Source organism: Protopterus annectens, chromosome 4.part1 (assembly GCF_019279795.1).
Source record: "Protopterus annectens isolate FY-2018-M chromosome 4.part1, PAN1.0, whole genome shotgun sequence".
NCBI lineage: Eukaryota > Metazoa > Chordata > Ceratodontiformes > Protopteridae > Protopterus > Protopterus annectens.
In genome coordinates, this window is record NC_056734.1 from 891,693,643 (window position 1) to 891,719,361 (window position 25,719).

The 25,719-nt window shown below is 38.5% G+C and overlaps 1 protein-coding gene across 2 annotated transcripts in view; it reads left to right on the top strand.

Annotated features, from left to right (window-relative positions):
* The window catches only part of VWA5B2 (von Willebrand factor A domain containing 5B2), a 1,682,718-nt gene that overhangs the window by 1,559,243 nt on the left and 97,756 nt on the right, over positions 1-25,719 (top strand). For both annotated transcript variants that reach the window (XM_044070629.1, XM_044070630.1), the window contains 2 exons: positions 12,045-12,182; positions 14,325-14,444. In XM_044070629.1, coding sequence (XP_043926564.1) covers positions 12,045-12,182; positions 14,325-14,444 — 258 coding nt within the window. The remainder of the gene's footprint in view (positions 1-12,044; positions 12,183-14,324; positions 14,445-25,719) is intronic.

Sequence of the window (25,719 nt, forward strand, 5' to 3'; positions counted from 1 at the left end):
CACTACAGATGGAACGTTTGCTCTGAGGGTGTTGATGGAGAAGTATAAAGAAGGTCAGAAGGAGTTACATTGTGTCTTTGTGGACTTAGAGAAAGCATATTACAGGGTGGTGAGAGAGGAGTTGCGGCATTGTATGAGGACGTTGGGAGTGGCAGAGAAGTATGAAAGACTGGTACAGGATATGTACGAGGGTAGTGTGATGATGGTGAGGTCTGTGGTAGGGGTGACAAATGCATTCAAGGTGGAGATGGGGTTGCATCAAGGATCAGCACTGAGCCCTTTCTTATTTGCAATGGTGATGGACAGGTTGACAGACAAGATCAGACAGGAGTCCCTGTGGACTATGATGTTTGCAGATGACATTGTGATCTGTTGTGAGAGTAGGGAACAGGTTGAGGAGACCCTGGAGAGGTGAAGATATGCTGTAGAGAGGAGAGGAATGAAGGTCAGCAGGACTAAGGCAGAATATATGTGTGTGAATAAGAGGGAGAATAGAGTACAGGCAGGGTGGAGTGCTTGGAGAAGAGTGTCAGGAGTGATTTTTGACAGACGAGTACCAGTAAGAGTGAAAGGGAAGGTCTACAAGAGGGTAGTGAGACCAGCTATGTTATATGGATTGGAGACAGTGGCATTGACAAAAAGACAGGATTCAGAGATGGAGGTGGCAGAGTTAAAGATGTTAAGATTTGCATTGGGTGTGATGAGGATGGACAGGATGAGGAATCTGTATAATAGAGGGTCAGCTCAGGTTGGACGGTTTGGAGACAACGCCAGAGAGACGAGATTGAGTTGGTTTGGACATGTGCTTAGGAAGGATGCTGCGTATATTGGGAAAAGGATGCTAAGGATGGAGTTGCTAAGTAAGAGGAAAAGAGAAAGGCCTAAGATAAGATTTATGGATGGGGGGGAGAGAGGACATGCAGGAGGCTAGTGTGACAGAGCAAGATGCGGAGGACAGGAAGAAATGGAAACAGATGATCCACTGTGGCGACCCCTAATTGGAACAGCTGAAAGAAGCAGAAGCAAATGGTTATGACTGGATACCTAATCATAATTCTTTCTAATACACATGGAAGGCTCTTGCTGTTGAGATGCTGGGCTGCATCACTCCCAATAAGTTCTAGAAGATCATCCAGAAATAAACTGCAAATGTTTATACATTTATCCATCCATTTTCTTGCATTAATTTACATCAGAAGGTTGTCTTGGAAACAAATCACATCAAGCCTTAATTCTGACAAGTTCTCATGCCAATGAATACATTGTCAGCCTGTTTGATCATCATTTTGCTTGTAATCAGGCAGACTGTTACACCAAATGAACAGCTTACATTTGCCTCTTCCTTCTCCAGCAGCAGTTGATTTGGGGAAGCTGTTGGGCTGCAGGTATTAGCTATACCAGACTGTAGTGTAATGGTAATAAACAACCCCATCAAAGAAACCAAAAGGAAAATAAAAGTCCAAATTATTATTGTTTAAGTGCTTTCAACCTCAAAAGGCTTTCATCAGAATAAATACTAAAAGTGCTTACACCTGTAAATACTACCCTGAAAGGTACCCATCAAATCACAAAGCAAGAAAATTAATCAATTAAGTTCTTAAAGCAATACCTAGAAATTAAATCTAAAATTAAACAAAACACTATTTACATTTTTCATAATGCTGCTTTCTATCAAGCGCCACTTTATAATTAACATTTCTGTTCAGTCCTGGTGCACTGTATGCATAGAGCTTGATTTGTCATTTTAATTCCCTATAGTCTAGCTCTCCCTCTTTGTCACTAATGAAATGTGATGGAACCTGATCAACAACACAAAAATGAAACTGTTTAAAACTCCTGCTTTGAACAGCATGTTTAGCTAATGCATTGTCTGTGTTTTTCATCATGATTGCATGTTGATTTCATAAATCCTTTTCCTGAGCTGCCTATAGATCAGAGTGTGTGATATACCTTTAAGAAGCATTCCAGTCAGTGGGCACATACATATAAGTACTGAGCATGTGCAAACAAGAGTGCCATTTTGAGTGAGCAGCCAGAGTGAGAGCATACAAGTGTGTAGTAGTCCGTCATTTATTTAGTCTAAGTTTAATGTTCCTGCCATCCATCCTGATGTGTTTGTATGTAATAAACTACTTAAATGAACATCTGAGTGACATGGTGTCAGAATGGGATAAAAGGCACAACCATGGGGTAACCAGTTAGAAATGCAGTAACATACAGACGTGGATCATCCCTACTGCTCAAACAACTTGCAAACAGATCAGAAACAAATTTCAGGTACTAAAGCTCACTAAGTGTTTTTTCTTGCAACAATTATAAAATGAAGCATTCAGAATGCTCAAAATGAATTTCTAATTAAACAAAATGTCTGAAACTGCAACATATTGATAAAACTATTTGAAATAATTACAAAATTGTTAGAAACAATATCCGAATAGCATAAAATATAGAAAAAAGTGAAAAACAACCATATTTATTTGCTGTGTACTACTTTTTCACCTTAACTAAGCTATTTGAAATATTCAAAGTGTGCAAAGTGTTGGCAAGTGTGTGCAGTATCACAGTACAGTACAGTTATTTCACAAAGTACATTCATTTCAAAGAATATTTTGCAAAGTACAAAGAGTTTATTGTGCATTTGAATATTGTTACAAATACCTGGTGTGTGTGTACATGTTGTACAGAATTACAGCGTCCAAGATTGCATTGTGTTTTACTATAATCTGTGGGCATGGCAGAAGGATTTCACAACCAACACCACTTGTGTTTGATAACAATATTGCAGAAAAGTGCAGAGTGAGTTGGAACATGATATTTTCATACAAGCTACTTTTTCTGACAAAGACGAATGCACAAAGGCATTTATTCTGGTTAATTTAGTTGATTTAGAAGCCATTGAAAGAGAGCATTAATTTGTGTATGCACCTGCTGTGTTTGCAGATGAGGGGGGAGACTGCCATATTGTGGTACAGGCTGAAACATGGGAAGACCCTGAATGATTAAAACATAAATTTAGAAAAATGTGTAACCCCCCAAACAAAGATTACAATGGAAAGGCACTTATTTTACACAAGAGATCAAAAGCCTGGTGAAACTTTTGTAGCATATATAACTGACTTGAGAAATAAGGCTAAGGTGTGCACATTTGATGATCTAAGAGATGAGATGATAAAAGACAGGCTTGTGTGAGGTTTTAATAATGACTCAATGAGAAAGATTTTGTTTTGAGACAGGGATTTAACATTGAACAAGGCCATTGAGATTTGTCAGATATACAAGTTTACAGAAAACTTCACAAGTATGCTTACAAATGAGAAAGCAAACATTCCAGTGCCTTCCAAAGCTAATGTAGATAGTATGCAGCATGAGGATAAAAGATGCAGGCCTGAAGATGGGGTCACTTCAGCAAAACCCAGAGCAAATTTAGTAAGGCCTAGGGTACACACAGCAAAGCATAGGGGTGACTCAGCACAACTTGTATCAAGCCTCATAATTAACTGTCATAATTGTGGTGGAATCCCTAGCCCAGACAAGAAAATTGCTTAGCATTTGGTCAGCACTGCCACAAGTGTAGAAAGTGGAATAATTTCAAATGGTCTTGTAAATCAAATGAGGCTCATTATTTTATTAAAATAGATAATTCAAAGAGGTAAGTTGATCAACAAGAAAGCTGCAACCATACTTTTTATGTTGATGGTGTGTGTGTGCTTGGTGAAACAGTCACTGTAGTAGATTTATGGGCAAATAATGAAATCTTTTGTGCTGTGATTAATGAGAGTCCTGTAGAGGTTAAAGTAGATTCTGGTTCAAAGTCCAATGTTATGTCAGCAGCAAATTTGCTGGAGTAAAAGCTGCAGAACAACTTCATTTGACAAAGTGTGCAAAGCTTGTTGTTTATGTTGGTGAAGAAATTCAAACTGAAGGCTTAGTAGTGCTTTCATGTTACTCTGCTGGGAACAGCTATAACTTGCAGTTTTATGTAATTGAGAGACACGTGCAGTCATTGGTCAGGGTTAGTTTGAGAATGGGACTAATTTCACTTAATAAAGAAGTCCACCATGTAAGCCTGAATGATAACAGCTCAAATTTCGCCAACTATTTTTTTCTGAGTATGCTGATGTTTTCACAGATAAACTAGGCAAACTCCCAGTTGTGTAGTCCATGAAGTCAGACCCAGAGGTCAGCCCAGTTATCAGACCAGCATGGAAAGTTCCAATAGCTATGTAGAACAGAGTCAAAGCTGAGCTAGACAAAAGAAAAAAAACAAATGAATGGGTATCCTCCATGGTATTAGCTCATAAGAAAAGCTCAGATGATATCAGAATATGTATAGATCCAAGAGACTTGAACAAAGCCCTGAAAAGACCTCATCATCCTATGAGCAGTATCAAGGAAGTTGCTGACCTCATGCCAAATGCCACTGTTTTTTCTGTCTTAGATGCAAAGAGTTCATTTTGGAAAATTTTGGTCGATAGAAAATCTTTATTGCTAACCAGATTCAGTTTGCCATTTGATAGGTACAGATTTCTAAGAATGCCATTTGGGATAATTACCACCAGTGAAGTCTTTTAGCATGGAATGGAACAACTTTTTTCTGGCTAGCCATGTGCTGTCATAGTAGATGATATTCTAGTAGGAGGCAATGGTGAAGTCAAACATGATAGAAACCTCAAGAAAGTTCTGGAAAGAGCACATGAAGTGAATCTTAAGCTAAATCTTTAGAAGTGCAAATTCAGTCCATGAGAACTTACTTATGTCGGTCATTTGTTTACCAGTTCAGGTTTACAACCAGATCCTTTCAAGCAAACAGCTATTCTGGAGATGCCAGCTCCAGACAATGTCCAAGCCATACAATGTTTTCTTGGCATGGTCAACTATTTGGGCAAGTTCATTACAGATTTGACCCAACTTTCAGCACTGCTCAGAGAACTGATATGAAAAGATGTAACCTGGTGATGGTCAGAACAACACCAAAGAGTATTTGATGCCTTGAAACAGAAAATAGCCAGTCACCCACTCTATGCTCCTATGGTGTTTACAAACCAGTTACTCTTTCCTATGGTGCTTCTAAGTTTGGTCTAGGTGCAATCATTCTTTAAGAGGGTAGACCAGTAGCCTATGCATTGAGACTCTAACCCAAACCAAGAGGCAGTATGCCCAGATTGAGAAAGAACTCTTGGCAATTGTGTTTGCATGTTCAAAGTTCCATGATTATATTTATGGCCAACCTATCCAGATAGAAATTGACCATCAACCTCTAGTCACTATTTTGAGAAAGCCAATGTACACAGCTCCTGCAAGATTGCAATGTATGATGCTCAAATTGCAAAAGTACAATTTCAGTCTTGTTTATACAAAAGGCTAACGTCTTTATCTTGCTAATACCTAATCTTGATTGCCCAGGAAAACCACATAACAGCATGAGAATGAACTGTCTGACTTTGAAATCATGGAAGTAATTTTTCTTCCACACATCTTGATGAGTTTAGAACTCACACAGCTTTAGATCCAATTCTCCAGAAGCTCAACCTCTTTGTCAGTCGAGGATGGCCTTCCAAACAATCTTGTTTGCCAGTAGATGTGCAGCACTATTTTCCATACAGAGATGAGATTTTGTCAGCCAATGGTATCATCATAAAAGGTCCAAAAGTGATTGTTCCAAAATCCTTACAAGAGTACATTGAGATCTTGCATCATGGCCACTCAGAACCTGATTCCACCAAAAGATGGGTGAGAGGACTAGTATTTTGTTCTTCTATGTTAAAAGATATTGAGAAAATACTTTCATCTTGTTCTGTACGTAATAGTACAAAACCACATCAAGAATAAGAACCACTTCAGTTATGCCAGATTCCTGAATTGCCTTGGTCGACATTGGCCATAGATATCTTCAAGTGGCATGGTCAACATTTATTGGTGTTAGTAGACTCTTATTCATATTGGCTTGAAATTGAACTACTTCCTAACCTAATGTCCAGTACTGTCATTATTAAGTTGAGGAGACATTTTTCTCTCCATGGTAGTTTGTACAGTTATTTCTGACAATGGTTCACAGTTTACAAGTCAGCAGTTCAAACAATTTGCTGAAATGTGGGACTTTGTTCATATTACGAGTAGTCCTAAGTACCTGCAGTCAAACGGCTTGGCTGAACGTGTAGTTCAAAGAGCAAAGCAGCTGTTAGAGAAATCCAAACATGACAATACCAATGTTTTTCTAAACTTGCTAAATCTCAGAAGCATTCCTCGTGATAATCATTTTGGTTCACCTGCCCAGAGACTTATGTTAAGACAAACCAGAACCACAGTACCAATCAGCAGCAATTTATTGGCTCCATGTGCTAAAAACAACAAAGCAATACAAGCCTAACTGTTGAAAAAGTGTTTGAACCAGAAGTCTTACTATGGTAAGTCCAGCAAACCATTCATTAAAAGAAGGGGAGATGGTGAGGATGCAGATGACAAAAATGTTTTGATTGCACCAGATTTGTAAAAAGTTTGTGTCAAGAGCTGAGAACGTATATTACAGAATCACAAGGAATGGAATTTAAGCATAATCAGAAGCATTTATTACCAGTATCGAGCCAGTGTTACAGCATCTTGCCAGTAATAAAGACTCTAATTCTCAGAGTGACTTGTCCAATGTTCCTGTTCCAGAGAATATTCCGTCAGCAATCCCTGTTCCAGAGAATATCACTGAGAGTCCAGAAGCAGAACATTCTCCAGTAATTGTCGCTGTTGTTAATCCCAGTCCTAACTATTAGATTACGAGATCAGGTCGCATTTCTAGGCCTAGTTCCAGATACATGCAACTTGGACATGACTGTTGTTTTGTTTATTATTGTCTGTATAATTTAATGCCTATTCAAATGTCATCGTCAATGTGAGACAACTCAGTAAAGAGGGAGGATGTAGATCAGAGTGTGTGATATACCTTTAAAAATCATTCCAGTCAGTGGGCATGTGCAAGCAAGAGTGCCATTTTGAGTGATGGCATACATGTGTGTAGTAGTCAGTCAGTTTGTTCAAGTTTAATGTTCCTGCCATCCACCCTGATGTGTTTGTATGTAATAAACTACGTAAATGAACACCCAAGCCTCTTCGTCTTATTAAGATCTACAAGATGAATGACATTGCCAATTAGTCTTTCCTATATAAAATGCTTCACAAGAGGAGCAATTAGCTAAGTAAACCACATACCTAGAACCACATGTAAAAACACGTGATATAAAATAAATGTTGTCACTTCTACTGTATATAAAATAAGGGCCGTCTGAAATATACCTACACATACAACAATGCAAACATTTGTGAGTGCCACCTTCTTTATACTCATGAATATCTTTAGATTTTTTTTAAGTATATCCTTACATTGCAAGCCTTTTGTTAATAAAATGAGGTTTCTCACCTACTACCTTCTTAATTTTTTCATTAGCTACCAATATTCTCCAATTATTTTGAACTACTCCCTTTATGGTATCACTGTCTAATGAAAACACCAGGGGCATGGAAACTGACCACTCCCTGTGAATTTTATCAATTGCCCCATTTGAATTAGTTGGACCGGTACCTTGAGCTACTACCTTTTTAATAATTTCACTTGGATATCCCCTATTAGTAAACCTACCATTTAACATTTTGATAAAAGTGTTGAAATATTCAATGACTGTGGTCAGTCGCTTCAATCTCACCAACTGCCCCTTAATAATATTACATTTCGTGTAAGTGGGGTACATGCTGGAATAGTGCAAAACAGCATTGCTTGACACATTCTTGTAACTGATGACTGAGGTTAATTTGTTACCATTACCTTTTTTAACTTCCAAATCTAAAATTCAAATGTTGGTCTCACTATATTTGCATGAAATTTTTGAAAAATTGGTGCTGTTATTCATCGTTGTTATAAATTATTCCAAATGAGTTTTTTCTCCCATCCATATAAAAAACAAATCATCTATGAAGTGGAAATAGGAATATATATGATGACGACCATTTAATTTAGAGAAAATGTGGATCTCCCTCTATGCCACAACTCAATTGTAATAACTGGGAGCTATGCAAGCACCCATCACCACACCTCTGCTTTGATAATAAAACAAGCCCTTAAAGGAAAAAAAAACTCTTTGTTAACCCTTGATCAATGCATTCCATTAAAAAACTTGATTTCACCTATTTCATACTTGTTACTTGTACTTAACATGAACACTGTCCACTCCAATAGTACCTCATCTGGAATGGAAGTATACAAAGACTGTGCATCAGCTGTGACCAATAAATCTTCCTTTCCAATCTCTCATCTTTAATTCTTTCTAGAAAGTCAAAGGAGTCTTTAATGAAGGAGGGAACCCTTTGCACCAACCAAAGTAATGTCCTATCTATGAACTTGGACACCACTTATAGCTTTGACACTTGGTCTATAAGGTGGGTTAACCTGGTTCTTGTGTACTTTAGGAACTCCAAAAAGTTTTCCTATTTTGGGTTTCAAGGTGTGGAAATTGGTGGACATGCTTTTAGAAATCACTCCTTCTGCTAAACTATCACACAACCAAGAATCCACGTGCCTATATGCCTTAGAATGCTGCATATTTCTGATATAATCATCCCTCCACAACCACAGCACCCTCTTCATCAGCTTTTATAATTCTGATGTTGCTATTCCCAATAAGTCCTTTTAAACATTGGCTTTCTAATACAAATTATTAAATTTTCTGTGACTTTTATTCTTTAAAACTGCCATAATTCCTTTGTCGCAAATATCCTCAAAGGCTTTCATACTGGATTGTATGTACTAAGTATAACAAAATCTCCTTTTGTAGTAGCAATATTGTCCTTAAATAAAACTTTCTAGTTTTTTTTTTTTTTGTATAACCCTTCAAATCTATAATAGTTTGCACTAAGTCTGACCTAGTTGCTGCAATAAAAGAAAAAACATTTTGTAAAACTTCGGTTTCACATTTGGTTAAAGCTCTGCCAGTCAAATTGAATATTTTGAAGTTCATTGGGATTAGTTTCAAATGTCCATTTAGTTTTTCTATCTTGTCTGCTGAAAAAGGGGGTAGGATTGTTTCTCGGATGGAGCACTCACTTTTTCTGCCCCTGTCCTCCATAGTCAAACTCCGCAGGTCATTGAGGTTAATTGTTCCCTCTGAAATTGTCAGTTGCCTGGAATTTGTGTGCTGTTTATGACTGTTCCTTTCTTGGATATCAGCCTCCTGGATCTTCTGGGTAAAAAAGAATTTGCTTGTGCATGATTGACTACATTGGAATTAACTCACATCTCCTTTCCCATAGAAGACTGCCATTTCTGATGGAGAAACCTTCATGCGAGATGTTACTGTAGTTCTGAAGTGTAATAGGTTGGACAGCTCTTGAGTGACAGTGTCCCCTGTGCCTTTTTTCTCAAGTATTCACAAATGACTCATCATCTCAGAAAATCAGTCAGAGCTACCATGTGTACTTCCTTCTTGTTTCACACCTTTCAGATTATAGATGTAGTCTGCTTGTGGTTCACCAGAATCAGTTATTTCAATCCAATAACTTAGGAAACTGTGAAAGGAACCAAATAGTCTGGTAATGCTAAGTTTGCCCATAGTCATGGTGTAGACTTCAGGATGTCTGACACTGTCCTTTCTTATGCAGTCCTTTGCTGAGAACAGCTTTGGATGTTTTGCATCAAAAAGGAATCATATTGTTGAAAGATATCCAGAAGAGAGGGACCAAACTAATAATAATCTAATGGCGATGGAGTATGAGCAGGTTGCTTTTAATGTGTATATTCTGGAAGTAAAAATAGAAGGGGGAATAATCTGTTACATTATAATTCCTAAAGCTATCAAGATAATCATTTAAGGAAACAAGATGGAGAGAAGAGGGATTGTCTTGCGAGCCAAGAATGTAGGCTGAGGATAAAAAAGTGAAAAAGCAATTTAGTGTGAGATTGAGAGACGGAAATTTGTCATAATGGTTTGTAAACGGTTGCTGTGTTGAGTAAAGGAGAGGCAATACATGTGGAGTTGAGTAGGATGGAAAATTCTGCCACATTTTATGGAGTTTGTACCACACGCAGACAGATGTCTTTATGCAAAATGTTTCATCTTTTTGTAGGTGTGATAGTCACCGGCTGTCTAATCCAACCACATCAAGTAAGTGACAATTGCCAATGGTTGTCAGATACATTACAAGCAAAATTTGCTTTTTACTGTCTTTTACAGAATGTTCAACCCTTTGGCTAACATCAGCCCTGGGATTCAGAAATGTCACTCCTGGCAGTAACTATTTCTAATTCAGAGACAACCCTACCATGGTGCTTGTACTTGAGAAGGTGAAGCAACTCAGTGGGTTGTCTCTCAGACTTGCTGCAAATGTGAATGAGGTATTCTAGGAGAGAGTATCATATAATAATGAGTCATGTACTTCCTGCAAAAAACGTCTGCTGTAAATAATTTGTGCAGCCAAGTGATTCAAAGAACTGTTTTGCTGCATAAATTGCCACTGTCATCTGTGTTAAGTCTTACAGCCAAAAGTTTGCATTCACACTTAACTTTTACTTCAAGTAATTGTTAGGGAGTTTAGTGGGCATGTAGTAGGGGAAGGGAAGAGGTTGTGTGTACTTATATGAGTGTGGCTGTGGTTGTGGGAACATGCAAAAATGTAAGTAGTATCAGGTGTGTGTGTGTGTGTGTGTGTGTGTGTGTGTGTGTGTGTGTGTGTGTGTGTGTGTGTGTGTGTGTCTGTCTATTTGAGTGGTTGCTGAAGGGGGTTAGTTAAAGGATAGGTAGAGTGAGTGTGTGTGTGTGTGTGTGTGTGTGTGTGTGTGTGTGTGTGTGTGTGTGTGTGTGTGTGTGTGTGTGTGTGTGGTAGTGGGGCGGGGATTTCATACCTCACAACTTCCTCTAGAGTAACTTGCATTCTTTGTAATATGGGGAGGACACCAGTTACAAGTATTAAACAGTATTTTAACTCACTTTCAAATTTATAGAACAAAAGATTTTTAGCAGGAATCTTCAACTAAAAGACTACAGTTATGGACCTCTATTGCCTGTCATTATTGACTGATTACATTCATCCATGTCCCTGATATGGCTTTTAAAAGAGGTAAAATCACTGACATTCTTTATACTCAGGTGTAGCGGAAAGGTATGGAGATGTGTGCATGTGTGAGCATGTGTGTGTGCGTGTGGTTTGAGAGTTAATGGGGCGATTGCCTGTGCCAACGTAATGCATGGGCTGCCAGTGTGATTGCCAGATGTGCATGTTAGCTGACAATGAGGTCTTTTCGCATTGCTAGCTAATGTGTTTCTGAATCGCTGGATTTCACAATTGTATTACAGGGCCCTTTTTTGCCACAGCTGTACTGCTTGTGTCTGGTCTGTTTATGAATCCAGTCTAGTATTATTTTCTAGAAGCATATTCTTTCTGCACTCAGTTCTGTCAGACAAAACAACACTCTTTATCAAGAACTTGTTGCTACTTTTTGCAGTTAAGGAATACTGCCATTTTTGAGTAATGCAAAACAAAAACACTAATATTATTTTAGGATTATATTTCTTATTTTTTCATGTGTTTATCACATGGTTTCCTACTGCTTAATGTTTGGTATATTTGCATTTTATATTTTTGAAAAACAAGTCCTTTCATAGAAGTAAAGCAGATGCTATATATTTATGCTCTCAATAGTGAATCAAAGCATTTTTTTTTTTCATAATGGTATCCCTTTCCCAAGCAATACTTAAATCAGTGATTGTTACCCAGTCTCCTTTTTGGTGGGTCTTTGTTAGTGAATAAGTAACCTGTAAATGATAAATGTTAAGGAAATAATTATGCCACCCTACAGAGATGTTCCACAAACCAAAACAATGTTATCAACAAAATGCTTTAATTACCAAAAGTCAGAAATAAGAAAAGCCAATGTAATAAATGTTTAAGTCACTATGATGAATTAATATGTGGTGCAATTTTTTTGTAATAACTTTTAACATTCTGAGTTAATGTTATATTGCATTGTGATGTTTGTCTCAACTTAATTTCATCTTTTATTTGTTTTGGAGGGTCTTCTAGAAAATTCCGTTTGAAGGCTATTCAGACCAGCAAGTCTTGCAATATTGTGTCTGTGTTCACCTCCATTGGACCAGTAGATTCAGTAACACTGGAACCCATCCCATCTTCACTTGAGGTGCAAAATACGGGTAAAGAAGCACATCAGAGCACAAAAATGGCTAAATGTTGGTGTTTTATTGTTCTCTAATATCATCTAGGATGCTCTCATTGAACACTTTCAGAATTGGAATACTGAATGCTTATTACTGTATGACAGTTTTTCTCTTCCTCTCTCAATCACACACAAACACACACACACACACACACATATATATATATATATATATATATATATATATATATATATATATATATATATTTTTTTTTTTACACTTCTGTTGTTTTACATTATATCCATGGTGCCTATTGGTGGCACAGTGGACCAATATCATCTATGGAAGGTAGGAGGGTATAGGGTTAAAATCCTTTTTAGTACCTTTATTCCCCACTCCACTTTTCTTTTTAAATGAAGTGCATGCAAGGCATGAGGTATACAATATGACTCCCTGCTGAAATGTTAGTACTCATATCGCCAAGTGCCGACCAAAAAAAATAAAGATCGAAAATTCAGAAGAAGAGCAATTCTCAAATACTGCTGTTCTCCTTTAAACATCAGCTTTAAACTTCCTTTTCTGCAGGGGGCTTTGCCTGATATATATATACCAACACCAAGCTTGCCCTACATTGGAGAAAAGATGTATTGTATCTAGTGATTTAGCCCAAGCTATGTTATGCTATGTGAAAGTGCCATTAAGGCACAATGATAAAGGATGACCCCAGTGCCTAGTGTTACTCCAAACCGCATCTTTATCCCTGGATGGTAGTGGTCCCCCAACCCAATGTTGCAGCCATTGCTTGTACATATAGGAGTATGAAAGTCTGACTGCAACCCCGCACACACATACACACATGTAACCTGTGGTTTGCCATCAAAATTTTGAAGGTAAAATAATTTGTAAGAACAAAATAAAATTCTGAAAACAAAAACATTTAGCCTAAATGTTGAACGTTGATAACACGATGAATGACATTCAGCATTCGACATATCATATTTCCTGCACATCCCACACCCTCTGCAAATTATATATACCAGCTCCAAGATCACACTACTGTGAGGAAAAGGGTAAATTCCCCAATCCTCACTGTACCGCAATCTCCCTTCACAACGCCAAACTCATAATAATGAATCAAACTTTACTTTTGTTATTATGATTTCATATTACTCAAGTTTGGCATTATGAAACTTTGAAAACTAACTTTCAGCCACAAGATTTTCTAAAATGAGCCTTCGAAATTTTGATAGGAAACTGTAACTTAGCCACTCACTAACCACCCTATTGTGGCCTTCCATGCACACATGCATACACACACACACACACACACACACACACACACACACACACACACACACACACACACACACACACTCATACACTCACACATGCAGCCCCTCACATGCTCACTGCCACACACACCGTAGGACTATTTAACCTACCAGCTAGGAAAATATATTAATTTTGATGTAAGAATTTATCAGTGAGTGCAGAGGTGCAAGCTGGACTTTAGATACACTGGTAGCCAATGTGCTTTGTCTCAGGAATGAATAGCTGTGCTCCCATTTTGAGGCAAGGGTGAGAAATCTACAAAATTTTGGTTGTCAGCATTTGGTGGGATGAAAGGTTTTGTTTTGGTGCAGCAGAAATTACAGTGAGGTCGTACTCAAATTGGGCAAGTGGCATTCCTTTTCATATTACCATTCTTCCTTTAGACACGAAGTGAGAAATATTGTTTGTGCAGAATAGCACAGTGTTTACCTCTGATTTGGTTAAGGTGATGTGATAGTTAAAATTTAGGTGCTCATCCACTTAGGCATCATAATATAACTTCTTAAAATAAAGTTTTTAGGATTTCTTATTGCCACATTGTGTCAGGTCTACATCACTTGATTGAAAGCTCACTAGACTGTAACTCATTTTGTTGAAAGGTATATGCCCTTTCCCCATTGTAGTGCGATCCTAGAGTTAGTATATATATAGTAAGGGGGGCACAGCCCCCCACATTAAAATAATCAAAAGTGATGCATCCCATCTGTGTAACAACACATCCTGCTGCTTTTATTGTTGTATAGCTAGAATATTCTCTGGGAATAGTTTCACAGTGAGACTGTCTGACATGCTTGTGATAATACAACTAAGTTGTTATACTGAACTCACTGCAATTATTCACTGCAGGTCTGAAATTCACACAGCAACGCCTGTCACGCTCTACAAGCAGACGTCCAAGGAGTTATTCAGTAGGACTTGGTCGAAGACGAGACTCTGATGATGTTGATGATATTTTTATGTCAACAGGTATATAAAAATATTTATTAAATGGTAAACCATTATAATGAGATGTGATATGATTGAACTTCTGGTGATATGTAATTTTTCTTTATAAAATGTTACACTTTTTATCTATAAAAATACACATTGTAGTAGCAGAGTCTACAATAATTAAAAAAAAACAATGGGTTTGATTTCCCATTAAGTTACATTGTTAATCTTTTCAAAATTGATATTCAAGATGGGTTTAAAAAATACAGGGTGAGTGTCAGAATTCAGAGACAAGAATACAACTTTGATAGCTACCAATCATCGGTTTCTTTCTTAAGATGTATAATTAAATAGGCTATAAATATAAACTAGAAGTTTTATATCCTTAGACAATAGAAGACATAAAACCATTCGCTTTCTGACACTTATTTCATCCTGATCAGGGTCACAAGGCAACAGAAGGCTATCCCAGTAGTAGAACAATTCTTCTTATCCACTATTCCATGTAATAATGAAAAAAGTATAGAAGTTAAGCTCTGAAAATGGTATTATAAAACCTTCTTGTTGGGCAAATTGGAAATGTTCATAGTTAAGATAATGAAAACCAATTTTGAAGTTCATTTTTCTGATGATTTGAAAATGCCTATTGTTATGTAAAAATGTTTTGAATCATTCTTCCTCCTTTATATGTATATATTATAAATATGTAAAAAGGAATAAAATTATTTGAAAAAAAAGAATGAAAGTGAGGCTATAGTTCATCCATATGATAAAACGTTAGGCATTTGCTCTTTTCATAAAGGATAGACAGTCTCTAAGAGATAAAAAAATGAAGCATTTCCACAAATCTTTTGAGAGAATGGTTGTGAGAATCTGGAACAAAGTATTGCTCATAATAACTCACATATCTAGAGTATATAACATGTTCTCACAGATGTAAACATCAACTACACATAGAATCCAAAGTAAATGTAAGGAAACTAAACACATTTTAAAACAGAAAATACAAAGCTCCTCCTTTGTGATTAACAAAGCAAAAGCAATAAAGCATGTAAACTATATGTTTTCCATGAAGGGTTCAAAACTCAACAAGGAGAATCTGCCCCAACACCTTACATATACCAACGTCATGGCCGCATAATTGGAAAGACAAGGAAAACACCCATAAAGAAAGACAGAATTGTTATTTTTTGATTCAGTACATCCTGTAGTTACCTGCATATGCATTCAACAGCTTTTAACATGCGAAATAGCTGTTAACAAGCTGTGCATTCGACAGTGTATCAAGAAACCATGCTTTCTCAAAATCGAATATTATCAAACACCCAGAACATCACAATTTCAATTTAGGAAACTAACCACTGGGCCACCATGGTAAACCTTACCCTTTTCTCCTCTATAGTGTGATCTTGGAGTTGGTATATTTAGTTGGGGAATGTGAGGTGTGCAGCCCCTCACATGGGGGTGTACGGGCAAAGCCCCCCACATGGATGGGCTTGATTTGATTCAGTTTGCTTTTCATGTGTTGGTGGACAAGTGGTTCATTTCCTGGAGTAAAACTGTAATATTCCAGGTATTCGATAATATTTCATTTTGAGAAAGTGTTTGACATTCTGAATTTTTCAGTGTATATATATATATATATATATATATATATATATATATATATATATATATATATATATAGGTTTACTACTATAATTTCGAACATGTTTGTTGTGAATACTTACGTACTCGAAAAACATTGTCAAAACTTATGATAGCGACCGAGAAAAAGAACGAATGAAAAAAAATGTCGACATTTTTCAAACATAACACCACATCTGGTGCCGTACAACACGCATTTTGCAGGGGGGGCCAAGCCTCCTGCACCCTTCACACTCCCTGCTACTTATATATACAAACTCTGAGATTGCACTACAGTGAGGGAAAGGGAACATTTCCCAGTCCTCACTATAGTGCGATCTCCACTCAATATGCGGAATTCACAACAGCGAATGCACAATACTATTCACTGTTGTGTATGCGGCATGTTTTTTTTCACACATACAAACTGCGCAAACTTACTTTCTGATATCCATTGTTGCACACTTCAGCAGCGACATTTTGATGGTACACCTTCTATATATATATATATATATATATATATATATATATATATATATATATATATATATATATATAGGGGTCTACGTCACTTGATTGAAAGCTCACTAGACTGAAACTCATTTCGTTGAAAGGTATATGCCCTTTCCCCATTGTAGTGCGATCCTAGAGTTAGTATATATAGTAAGGGGGCACAGCCCCCCACATTAAAATAATCAAAAACAGTACCTTCCAAGGTACTCACACATTCAGTGGTGTAAGGAGTTCGATACTCAGTAAAAATTAGCCTTATTTGTACATGATATTATGTTCTTTTTGATAAATCTAGAAAAGGATATTTCAGTGTGGTGGAGCATTTTGAGATAGTTTCAAGTTTGTTTTTTTCGGGATACAAAATAATTGAAGATAAAACAACGGCTAGTTATTAAACAGTATACCCACATATGAACTGGTTCATCAGTACCCATATTTATGGAGATACCATAGGATGAAATATCTTGTATTAAAAGGATTCTATTATATTACTAGAGGAGCTCCGATAGTGAAAGAAGAGGGTAAAAAGATTATAATGGTAGCTTTGTACTAGTAAGGGGCCACCTGCAAGGAAGGAGGATCACAATGGCATGTAGTTATATTCCACCTTAAACTGCTACAGTGGAGCTTAAGAAATTCTGTAAAAAATAATCAGCTTTCAGCAGGGAATATTACTTTTAGGGAAGGACTGGAATTTGGTTTGCAACAGTGAGGATGTATCGGGGGCCTGGAAGGGAAAAATATAACAAAAGAAGGTAGATTTTTGAAGAAATTTAAGAACATATTTCGTATGTAAGATGTGAATTCATTGGAAGTAAGAGCTTGGAGAGAATTTACATATTATTCCCTAAAGTATAAAAACTGGGCAAGGCTAGACAGAAATTATATTTCACAGGAACATAGAGATTTAAATGAAAGTTTTGATATGCCTCCAATAACTATTTAAAATCATGCACCAATAATAACTAAAATAAAAATGTAGTATTATGAAATAAAAACAAGACACTGGTGCTTTCCCACCTATCTGATAAAAGAGAGGAATTTAAGGAATGGATAGTGGAAATTATTCAGGAGTTGTTAGAGAAGACAGAAATTTCTGCAGAAAATATAGACAGGGAGTGGGAAAAATGAAAGTAGAGTTTAAAAATAGGGTAGAAATAAAAGGAAAATATATAGCTAAGAAGTAACAAGAATTCAGTAGAACTAACAAAGGTTAAAATATTGCAGAGTAAGGGGAATCTCACTAAACAAGAAGAGGTGCAACTGCAGAGTAAGTACTAAAGAGAAAATAACAGACTACCTTGATATATGTATGAGTTTAGAAAGATTGCTGTTTTCAACTGCTTTTTAGTAATAATTCCAGAGTACAAAATCTTTTAACACAATTGCTCAGGAAAAGAAATTAAAAAGAGTTGTTGCCAAGCTTAGGGAGCCTATAACAAGGAAAACAGAGATCCTGCAAAGGTATTAGAAATATTTTAGAAATTGTATGAAAATCTGTTATAAAGCAGAGAAAAGCAGAAATCAAGAAAAAGCACAGATGGAAATGCTTATGGAAGAATTAAATATTTAAAATAACTCGTAGATGAGGCTCAATTACTAGCTGGATAGGAGGAGATGAGATAAAAATGGTGATGTATACCAATCTATAGTACAGTCTCCAAGAGTAGATGGCATTCCTGTGGAAGTTTGGAAGCTAGGAGGGAAGAAAGTGGTAGAGATCTGGAAGGTTTTGTTTAACAGTATTTAAAAAAAACAAGAAGTACCAACATCCTGGAAGAAAGCTATGGTGGCTGTTATACCTTAAGATGGTAAAGACCCAACAGATCCAGTTTCATATAGGCACATTTTGATTCTAAACCATGATTGTAGAAATATTGCTACCACAGCCTGCTGCAACAACAAAAGCATTTAGCAGTGTATTGGTCATGATGTCCAGTGCCTAGCATGAAATGGAGCTCTGCATGTTTCCTAATCTGGACAAACTGATTCTGGTAACCCAGTGAGGGTACTACTTAGTAGCATATTCTGCAGTGTGAGCTCCATAACTGCAATCTCTGGGGTAATTATAAACTTGAACAAGTCCTCTCTAACTCTTCCTAAGAGAGAAGCTTTCACACACTTATATTTGCACACAGTCCTATGCTGGTAATTCCTATCATGGAAGAGGGGCCAGGGTGTCATGGATTTTGCATTTTGGATAAGGATGCATCTTGGGCTCCAGGCTTAAACTCTGCTATGTCTTCAGGACCTGATAGTACCAACAGTCATCAGGGTCCAATTTCCACACATAAAGATTCTGATACTATGATGAAATGTAAGCTGTCAGTGCTTACAGACCCTCTGTGTAATCACAGACCTTCTGACATCAGGCTCCTGTCTCCTAGCTCTGGAGTAATGGACTATTCCTACCAAACTTTGGGTAGGTCTACTCACAACTAAATTCATCCCAGAAGATTCCGTAGATAGATACTTCAGTTTTTTTATGTTTGCCCACATCGGCACACACATAGTGCAATAAGCAGGGTCCTCCTAGAGACATCAACCATCCAGAATGTTAGACAGTCATGGCATTAAAGGTTTTCTTTTGGGGTTCCCCCACACACAGTTAAGTCAGAGAACCAGTACATTATGTGGTATACAACCACAAAAGGTGGGTACATGCTTGTACCTTCTAAGGAGAATGCTTGCCTAGCAGTGGGATATATACAGAAGCATCACATTTTCAGCAGTTCACAACCCTAAGAAAGTAGACAAGCTGCTAGGTGTTCTAAACACTCCACAAGCCTTCTCCTGCATCTGCAGATTCTGTGTTTTTGCCTGGACTGTCATATGAAAGCAGGGCATTTCAGAGGCTGACCTATTCCCCACAAAAGATAATACAGCCCTCCTCCAGTTCTGCATAGTAGAGCAGTGCAAGGGGATGGTACTGTTGGATAAGTTCTCCTTCCTCTGGAATGGATGTTAATCAGTACTGGAACCTTGTGCCATTCCAGTTGGCCAGCTTGTAGGTGACCCTGACCTACGACCTGTAAAATGTGTGCCTTAGTTATTCATTGGTCAGGCTGTATGTGCATTATTAGTAAAAAAATACGAGCACTCATAAAATCAACTAAGGCCAATTTTGAGAGAAAAATTGCCATGGATTCAAAGGACAATCATAAGGCCTTTTTTCAGCTATGTTAGGAACCTGGGTGGAAACTCCCAGATATGCTCAGAATTAGTCCAAAATGATACAAAAATCACTGAACCCACAGACATTGCCAACATACTGGCAGACAGGTTCAGTGCAAACTTCACCCCCCTCTCCCCCCCTAAAGGAGAGATAACAATCCCAGCGGAGTGTAGCCTCCCAGACATCTCAAATGCGCAGGTGAAAGCTGCTCTCTCTAAAGTTAAAACACAGCATCAATGGGACCGGATGGTGTCCCCGGCTGTGTGCTACACCAGCTAAATGAGGAATTAAACCTGCACATATGCAGCTGTTTAATCTCAGCCTTACCACAGGATACGTGCCCAAGGAGTGGCATACGGCAACTGTGGTCCCACTCCACAAAGGCGGTGCCTCTACGGACCCTGGTAATTACCGCCCCATAAGCTTAACAAGTCTAGTCTGCAAAGCTATGGAGAGGATCATAATGGAGCTCATAAACAAAGATATAGGGGGCTTGCAGACATTGGACCCGACCCAGTTTGGCTTCGTCAAGGGCAGATCATGCCTTTTGAACTTGGTCGACTTCTTTGAAACAGTCACCAAGGCCATTGATGATGGAAAGGCAGTCCATACAGCCTACCTTGACCTTGCAAAGGCTTTCGACACAATACCCCACTCGGGTATTGTAGAAAAACTTACCAGCTTAAATGTAAACCCATATGTCACAAGATGGGTTGCAAACTGGCTTAAGGACAGAACCCACAGGGTTAGAGTTGCTGGCGCTATGTCAGACTCCAAGCCGGTCACAAGTGGTGTCCCACAGGGCTCGGTCCTTGGCCCCCTATTGTTCAGCATCTACTTCTCAGAAGTACAGGCCAACATGGGAGGACTTTGGCTGACAAAGTTTGCAGACGACTGCAAACTGGGTGCCATAGTGGAAAGTGCATCGGACACGGATATCTTTCAGAAGGGACTCACGGAAACAGATAGCTGGTGCCAGAGCCATGGCCTGAAGTTAAACACCAAAAAATGTATAGTCATACCCTTCGGGAAAAACAAGGTAACCCAAAGCTACCATATAGGTGGCAATCCACTAAGCACAGAAGAGGTTATCAGGGACCTGGGGATCCAGGTTGACAGTGGCCATTCTTTTGACACTCACATTGCTAAAGTGGTTAGAAAGACCTTCTACATTGCCCACCTGATCATGAAGGGATTCACATCCAGATCTAGTGAGGTCATTGTTCCCCTGTACTTTTCACTTATCAGACCAATGATCGAGTACAATGCCCCATTCGGGATGTATCTCACCCGACATCTGCAGCAATTGGAGAGACCCCAAAAGTTCCTCACCAAATGGATAAAGGGACTCCAAAATCTGTCATATGCTGCCAGATTGAAGAAACTCCAGCTCTATTCAGTCGCATACCGTCTGCTCAGAGGTGACATGTGCCTTACATACAAGGCCATGTCCAACCCGGAATTAATGGACATGCTCCACCTCAAAAAATCCAAATCCACCAAAACCAATAGAGCAAGCGACTTAAACTTTAGCACGGATATAAATAGGACATGCTGGAGGGATAGATTTATCACTCAGAGACTCCCTATGCTGTGGAATAAAATCCCGGTCCATGTGAGGCAGAGCACCTCGCTGGCTCTGTTCAAGAGAAATCTTGACCTGTGGATGGGAGATCACAGGTTTATCCCAGGAATCATCTCTGTGTCACTGCTGGACAGAGGCACAACAAACTAATGGGCACAGTATTTTTTCATATAAGGGGTGGTGTAAGCCACAAAACTTTGGGCTAGGCTTATAAATGCCTTAGGGCAGATAGCCTAGTATAAACCTATGAACCTCTGCTTAGTGAAACTGTCTTAGAAGATACAAAGATTGCTAGGAAGCCCTCCACTCAGGAAGACTATGCATGCAAGGGAAAACATTTTCCTGTTTAGCAGGACTGGAACCTTGTGCCATTCCAGTTGGCCAGCTTGTAGGTGACCCTGACCTACGACCTGTAAAATGTGTGCCTTAGTTATTCATTGGTCAGGCTGTATGTGCCAGATATTTCTAGTCATTATGGCTTTGTGAACGATAGGGTTTGGGGTTAGCATCAGCCAGTTGAGCAGTTTTGCATCCCCATGTAGCTTTGAACAGTGGTCTCAAACTCAAATGACCCGATGATGGTTGCAGAAGATTAGAAAGATAGGTGAGCTTATTGTCTTATCCACTGTGGTGAATGATGAGCTCACAGCTGTGAAACAGATACTTTCCAAGTAGATTGCCAGTGCATTGTATTTTTCTAGCAGATGGCTAACTAGTTGCTGATGAATGTTGCTGATAGAGCCTCCTCCACTAGAGAAGTAACTAACTCCATTGCAGACATCTGTCCCACAGCCAGTTGATCTTTGGTGCATACCTTTACCAAAATATTTGATGCATACCTTTACCAAGACTTTCTCCGAGATCTTTGGTGTATACCTTAACCAAGACCTTCGCCAAACATTATAGCTTGAACTACTACTCAAGGAGAGAGCCCTCCATTACTACTATAGTGTCTTACATCTCTGCCTTCTGAACTTCAAATACAGTCATCAGTGTCGCATGGTACACATTAACTCTTGCTCTATCAGCTGATCTATAACAAGACACTCTTTGATGAGACAGAAGTTTTCTTGTGTCATCTGGGTGGTCCTTAAATACAGCCTAGCTGGTGTAGATTTGTGTGAGTCAGGCTACTTGCAAGTCACTAGGGATGAACTTGTGGACTCAGCGTTATGCTTATTACTAGGGATGACCTTGTGGACTCAGCATTATGCTTATTACTAGGGATGACCTTGTGGTCTCAGCGTTATGCTTATTACTAGGGATGACCTTGTGGACTCAGCGTTATGCTTATTTATATCATGGTGAAAGTCAGCACTAGATATTCTCAACATGGTATGCACGATCAAAAAATCCCAACTTCTTACTAGGGAAAGAGAGGAATTCAGCACAGGACCCACCAAGGAAGGCCTTCTCATTCATCTAGTACTGTAAAAATATATCTTTTATCTCCCTTCACAACTACCTCAGTTGAAGTATATGCTCATCAGTTTTTCTGTGAAGGTTTTTCAGGGATCTACATCTCTCTCTCGTTCATTAAGCAGTTTTCTATTTCAGGCTTTCAAATTCAAATTTATTTAGGTGCTTGAGTCCCAAGCAAAATTACAATGTAAGGACAATAAAAAGACAAACTTTACAAAATATATAGCAGAGGAGGTAGATTTAACTCCCTACCTCCACCCCCCCCCCAGTTGACTCTCTTTTCTCTTGTTGTCATTTTATCTTAACTTGCCATTATCACCAGCCTTATTACAATAATACAAGGAGTCCATATTTTCCTAATTATTTTCCCAGCCCCCTTACTATACAAGGTGTCCATGTTTTCCTAATCATTTTGACAGCCCCATTACTATACAAGAAGTCCATGTTTTCCTAATTGCTTTGCCAGACCCATTACTATACAAGGAGTCCATGTTTTACTAATTAGTTTTCCAGCCCCATTACAATAAAACGAGTCCATATTTTACTAATTATTTTGCCAGCCCTATTACAATACAAGGAGTCCATATTTTTTCTAATTATTTTGCCAGCTCCATTACAATAAAACAAGTCCATATTTTACTAATTATTTTGCCAGCCCCATTACAATGCAAGGAGTCCATATTTTTCTAATTATTTTGCATGCCCCATTACAATACAAGGAGTCCATATTTTCCTAATTATTTTGCCTATTTTTAAGTGTGAAATTCTCTAAGAAAAATTCCTCTTTTCACGGACAGCTCAGGAACACTGCCTGAGCAAGTGACTTGTTCAGAGTCATTCAGTAGGTAAATGAAAACTAAGGGACTCAAACTCAGGACTACAGGATGATGATGTTAACAGTCCATAGTCTTGATCCTTTGCACCAAGCTATCAGTCTGTATTGTAATTCCAGTCATCATAATCCCCTGTAACTAACAATACCCAGTGCCTTCAGCCTTTCTTTATATTCCACCATCCCTATATCCATTTATCATCTTTTGTTTGTACACTGTCAGTCAGGCTAATGTTATTTTCAGGGATAGACCTGCAGAAGAGTGCGTCATATGCCAGCTGTATGGTTAGCAGTACATTGTGCAATTATACAATGGTACCTGCCTCTTATGAGTTTTACCTTCACCTCACAAAATGGCATCCTGCTGTCCTGCACTTACTGATACTGCCTTATGTCACTGAGTTTAACAGCAAAGAGAACTTTGTTTTCTTCCTTAGCCTTCTCTGTGTCAACATGCCTGCCCTGTACTTTATTCCTGGATTGCTCATCTCCCCAACCCCATGCCTGTGCATAACTCTGTACTTTTTTTCATTCGATTCTAGCCACTTTTCACTCTACCTGCTTTGTTAGTATTTCAAAGTTTATTGAAGGCATATCCATATTCTTTAACACACCAATGATATCTTGAATAGACAGACCACTGCAGTTTTTTATTCATCTGGTTATAATAGCAATAAAACAGCCCAGTACTAATCCCTGCTATGCATGGATGTATAGGCAGTATCAGAGAATCATGAATCACTCTGCACAAGAAGGGTTATTTGCACTTCTCTAAGATAATGCTGTTCATCGATATGCGCAGAAATGAAACAACTGCTCAGCTGGTTGCTCCACCATCTGCACTGGTACATGGAAGATCAAACACAGGGGCACCCATACACACACACACACACACACACACACACACACACACACACACACACACACACACACACACACACAGACAGCTGTAAGGCATACACCTTCATCCCCTCTCATCCACACATTTTCAACTACTTAACTGGATCAGCGATCTGGGTAAGGTGAAGCCACACCTTTGCACCTTGCACAGTTTCTTCCCTGCTAACATAGGTGCAGGTGGCTGAACTGCTACATGCACTTACACATTTTTTGTACTGTTGTGCATTTATGTTAAGTACTGCATGCATACTTATGAGAATCCAGACCAAAACCTCTGGTAGCTAAAGCAGGTGAACTCAGTGCTCAAGCAAAACAAAATTACAAAAAACAAAATACTGCCCAGGGACCACACTGATGTATGTTATAAAATGTTTAACAATACAATAATGCACACATTTCCTTTCACAGCAGTTAACTAAGATGCGAAAAGGATTCATTAAAGTAGGTTTTGCCTATAGACTACCACAGTTGCACATGGCATCAAAACCTTTTACTGGACGGTAGCACAGAATCTGTGCTAGTGAGCTTTTAGGGTACTATAAATCAGCACAGCCATATAGAGCACACAAAACCACCTGCATGACTTTGCTTACACTTAAACTCCTACAAATCTAAGCCCTTGTTACTAGCTTAATTTCTTTGTTCATAGGTTTATAGGTTCATAGGTAGGTACTAGGATATTGGCCCTAGGGCCCATGCAAGCCTAGCCAAAAAATGTACCCTGGCTTTCGCCACCCAAGAAAATTATTTTCCTGTGCCCCTGTCGAGCAGAGCCACAGAAGTGATCCCCGGGGTGAATTTCCCATTTCCCATCCAATCATCAATATTTTTCTTGAAGAGTGCTAATGAGGAGCTCTGTTTGACATAGATAGGTAGTCTGTTCCAGAGTATGGGAAGTCTCTGGGACAGGAATCTATCCCTCCAGCATGTTCTGTTTATTGTGGTGACAAGGTTTAGGTCCCTAGAGCATGTAGCTTGGAGGGATTGGGATTTCTTTAAGTGGAGCATGTCCAACAGCTCTGGGTTTGACATAGCTTTGTATGTTAGGCAGAGATCGCCCCTGAGTAGGCAATATGCGATGGAAGTTTTTTGAGACGGTCTGCATAGGGCATCTGTTTGAGGCCAGTAATCCTATTTGTGAGGTACTTCTGTGGTCTTTCCAGTTGTTGTAGATGTCTTGTGAGGTACATACCAAAAGGGGTGTTGTACTCTATAAAGGGTTTAATGAGTGATGAGTAGAGGGGAACAATGACCTCTT